General features: G+C 36.0%; 1 protein-coding gene across 3 annotated transcripts in view; it reads right to left on the reverse strand.

Moving 5' to 3' along the window:
* Nucleotides 1-433: 433 nt before the first annotated feature.
* The window catches only part of LOC149775494 (uncharacterized), a 7,039-nt gene continuing 2,560 nt past the window's right edge, over nucleotides 434-4,912 (reverse strand). For all 3 annotated transcript variants that reach the window (XM_089943371.1, XM_089943372.1, XM_089943370.1), the window contains one exon: nucleotides 434-4,912. This exon is cut by the window's right edge and continues 248 nt beyond it. In XM_089943371.1, the coding sequence (XP_089799497.1) occupies nucleotides 3,584-4,912 (1,329 nt within the window). In that variant the 3' untranslated portion in view covers nucleotides 434-3,583.

Raw genomic sequence — 4,912 nt, forward strand, 5'->3', positions numbered from 1 at the left:
AAATCTATTTTCACGAATGTTATTTGTGATGAACACTTTGTAATTCCGGTTAATAAATAATTTTTTTAAGAGTGTGTGTGTGTGTGTGTGTGTGTGTGTGTGATTTGGATTTTTAACGTAGCTTTAACAATTTTTCAGTCCTATCGCTACGATTTCTAAAGTGTGGCAGTTTATAGTGAGATTTAGCACTGGGGCATCATGCCGCAGACATGAATGATGTCCCACCCAGTCACATTATCCTGATACCAGGCCGACCAGTCCTAACACTAACCTCTTCATGCTGAGCGCCAAACGAGGCAGCTGTTAGTACCATTTTTGTAAGTCTTTGGAATGACTAAGCCGGGACCAAACGCACGACCTGTTGCATCCGACGCGGACGCTCTAACCACTAAGCCACAAGAGTGGTATTATAATAAATAAACAATAATACAAATAATAAAAATAATAATAATATTAATAATAATAAACAATAAATAAACAATTTGAATTATTAAAATTCTAGCCCAAGAGAATTACTATACACGACAAAAATACAATTGATTCAGCTAAGATCTTAAAGCACTAATATATAATTTCTACAAAAACAAGATTATATAGTCGTCTATTTGACGTCAGATCACAATTAGCATTTACTAAAAAGAAATTATTACCGAATGGAAAATAACCTTTCAGAAGGTTTCTAATGTGTACTAGACAAAATCTCAGTAAAAATTAGAAAGTATATCTCTAAAATTACAACATCATTTGTGGTAAGCACAATGTCCTTGCCTGAGGCAAAAATAATAATTCTAATAGTCATCCATACTCACAGAGAAAATTTATAGCCATGTCTTAGTTGTTTACAGAATTAAAGAAATCCATGATTCAGGTCAAGGAGAAAATGAACTTGATTTTGGAAAAAGTCGAATCCAACATCCAATTGTCCATAAAATATAATGAAATGACAGATTATAAATTAAAAAAACGAGGTAACAAAGAATGGAAACTAAATATACATAACACTAGATCATTGAAATTGGCCACTCCTACATAATTGCTGTTAAGCCCCTGATCCTCATAAATTTACATGGGTATATCATGTTCTAAATTCTCTATCTTTATGCCCAGTACAAAATCCAGGAACATCGTAACTGGGTGGGTTGTGGGCAAAGACATTAAATAGATCAGCCATATAAAGGTGTTAATTAGTAATTATAATCTAATATACATATCTTGCATTTCTTGCAAGATATACTTATAGGTTACTTCATTTGTATGGGAAAATATGAACGAGCTTTTATGGACGGAATACTGCACGACCTTGGGAGTGCAGTATATAAATCCGACAAAACGAGTTCATATTTTCCCATACAAATGCAGTAACCTTTTTATTATATGCTCATTTTTTATTCTACCTAAGGCTTAATTATAAAAACAAAATACACTACAATAAACAACGTAAATGAATGTATGCCGCATGCCAAACTAAATACACAAGCGCATATTCATCATTACACAAACAACATTATTACTGCGCACATAACTCCGCCCAGATAAAGTTGAACTTAGTCGCGCGCTCGACATAACTTTCGAAAAAAATGGCGTGTCTAGTTAAAATTGAAATTTGGAGTCATATTGTGAATGAATGTGCATTGCAACAACTTTTCCATTTGATCTGGAATTAATAGATTTTGGTATTTGTCTCGATTCTAGAAAATTTTGTGATTATGAACTGGATTTGTATGTGACAATTCCACATGAAATACATGAGATTGATGAAGCTAGGGAGAAGCGTGTTGACATCTGCAAATGCGTTTCTGTTTCTGTCATTGAAGGTTTGAAATCATAATGTAGGAAAAATATGAAGTCTTTCAATTGCAATTATCAAAAAGACGCTATGGAATTTAATGCTTATTTCATTTTGAGTGCAGTAAGGAGTATGTAATTGCACTTATCATCGAAATTACAGTACAATTTTGAAATGTGTAATCCAGATTGAGAACCTATGACATGGCTCATGTAATCTGGATCTGCAGAATTAAGAAAATACATTTTGAGGAAATTCAGGATGAAAAACTGTAAGTATATTTTATTTTGCCATTCTTATCACCAGCTAAAGAAGAGAGTATATGACTTGTCACTTGTATGTTATTTGTAAGGACCTTATCTTGTGTCTGTTATATACTGAAGCTAGCCTAAATCCGAAACATTGTATCAACGCGGAATGTGCCAAATCAGCTGGTATGTGGCAGTCCACGAAACATTTATTTTAGTTCATTCAGAAACAAATTTAAACAACCACAATGTATAGAGCCTCTTACGCGAGTGTACATGATTTGTGTACAAATCAAAAGTGCTGGCGTCTGCGTCCATTGTTTGTTTACAATAGGAAGTAGTTCCTTTATTTAGGTGAATGCTATATGTGTATTGTCGCGCTGGTTCAATATCGGGTAATACTGCACAATTCTGACAATGTAAAGTTAACGGGGAAATAGATGAGCATATAATAATAAGCTTTTATGCATTTAGCTGAATTGCAATTTTCACTGTGTGTGACGGCTAGGTGACGGGTTGTTAAATAATTTGGAAAAGACTAGTTGAGCTAACGGAATACCTACTGCAAAATATAACTATAACTTTAGAAGGAAATGAAGAAATATTCATATAATTATGAAAACTCATTTTTAATTACTACATCATTGGAAAAACAATCTTGCATCTGCATGTACTCACAGTATCAACACAATAAATGCATACTCCAAACTCGAAAAATATACATCACTTTATAATAATTGGTAAAGTTAGGTGTTTATACTTCGGTAGCCTTATTGAGAAAGAAAAAAAAACAGACACAAACAAACACAACGTCTACATATCTAAACGTTTGTCTGACAAATTGTCTGGTAATACCAATCTTCTATACAGTTTCGCAACACGCTTTATTTGCTTTTCTCATAGACAGATACGAATCGTCCAATGCGTCTATAACAGCATTGATAACGTTGCCTTGGCTATGGACATTGGTGCTCTCAGATGTATTGTAACTAGTCTTTCGACACTGATAGTCCTCTCACACTCACTTAACAGGAAAAAGTTCATAGATGTGAACAACAACACATGTGATTAAATCTGGCCTTGCATATGATTCTTGGACGTCGGATTATTTTGGGTATAGGTATACTTGCTTCTATCGGTTGTATTTTAAGAACCTAGATCAATAGGCAAGAGTTGCTCTTAACTCTTTAAACGGAAAGGGGACTTTGGAGACGAGAATGCTGATGATTTATCGCGAGGAATCATTGTTATGTCGGTATGGTAAAAAGAGACATGGACATATATTATCATCGGGATATTTTTGATGATCTTAAAATTAATGTTGAAAGTCGCACACAGAGACTGAGATGAAATGAAAACGCATCATGTGACGAAGAAATATGACGAAGAACTTTGTTTCTATGACTTCCCAGCGGCTTGCACCTGAATTTTAGGGCCCTTGTACATGCAGCTACAGTGTAACCTATTTTAGAATTTGCAAAATGCATCAGTTGGAAAAAATAAGCAAAACGTAGAGACCTCGCATCGAACTGAGAGTACCATACGTAAACTAAAACGCGTTTGCAGGCGATGCTTGTGCTTGGTGTGTTTTATTATTTATAGGTGTCGCTAAGTTAAAGAAAGTTATGCCTTCATTTCCAATCTGATCACTTTTACTATTTAATAGGCTCAACAATTCTGACATGGACACAGGCTTCAAACCAGTCTTTAACAAATTTGATTCAGAGTGATTACTTCGTGCAGTGCCTGTTGATATATCTTGCTGTAACTGTGAGTTATCAACAATCACTGGATCTCCAGGGATGCTGACTGCTCCCATAAGTGGGTCTGTCCAGGAATGATCGCTGGCTCCTGTGTCTGGCAAACTAGAACCCTCAACACGTACGTCTGCTTTATTGACATTATTAATGGCTGACAGTGCATTAGATTCCTTGCTAATTTTCCATACTGTTTCATGAATATTTCCGACCAATGGTAGTTTCTCGATCGCTTTCAAACTTGGTTCGCCAATAGTTGTTTTTGGCACTTCTAAATGTCCAGACATATGAGATGTAATTGTTTGTGGTTTTCCATCAGATACAGGGTTTTTTGGGGCATGAGAGCTGTGGTTTGTTGTTTTTAAACTTCCAACGGATTCTGGATCCTGAAAAATTGCTGGACCGAGTGTCAAAGCTTGATCAAACCAGGGAGGCAAATCTGAACTACGTTCTACACCTTGTACATTTGTTTGACTTCCAACAGAAGACGGGCTTAAAGACTGATCATTTATAGGACCTCGAGTTAAACTGTTTTTCTTTCCTTCTATGAATGACACATCCATGAGCTGATTTGGTTCTTTTCCTCTCAATAAGGAAGATTTGTTTGATATAAGTGGATCACTTGTCGCAACGAATGATGTATCGATTGACTGGACTATTCCATGGTTTCCAACTAATGGTGCATCACTTGGCAGCTTAGTGCCTTTGGCTGATATTAATGTGAAATCTTTTTGTTGAACTAGATTGTTTGGTGTTATGGATCCGATAAAAGATTCTATCGGTAGAACGGAAACATCACTTCCGTTTCTTGATGAAACCACTGATGTCAAAGTTGTAACGACTCCATCTGGTGACGTGTCTATATCTGGAACCGATCCAGGATCTTCAATTAGGGTAAGATCCCTCGTTGAAAACGATCCCGTATCTCTTGCTAAGGAAGAATCCATTCGTGTAAATGACCCCAACCTTTCAAGTAAAGGGTCGATGGTCATAAATGATCGAGAACCTCTGATGGGTGATGAATCTACTGGTGTCTCAGCAAGTAAAGAGTCCAACCATCCCCAATCTCCACTGAATGACGAAGACAGTGGTTTAGTTGTTTGGCCATCTCTTGTTTGTGA

The sequence above is a fragment of the Sinohyriopsis cumingii genome, chromosome 19 (assembly GCF_028554795.1).
Source record: "Sinohyriopsis cumingii isolate HCF-2022 chromosome 19, ASM2855479v2, whole genome shotgun sequence".
Classification (NCBI taxonomy): domain Eukaryota; kingdom Metazoa; phylum Mollusca; class Bivalvia; order Unionida; family Unionidae; genus Sinohyriopsis; species Sinohyriopsis cumingii.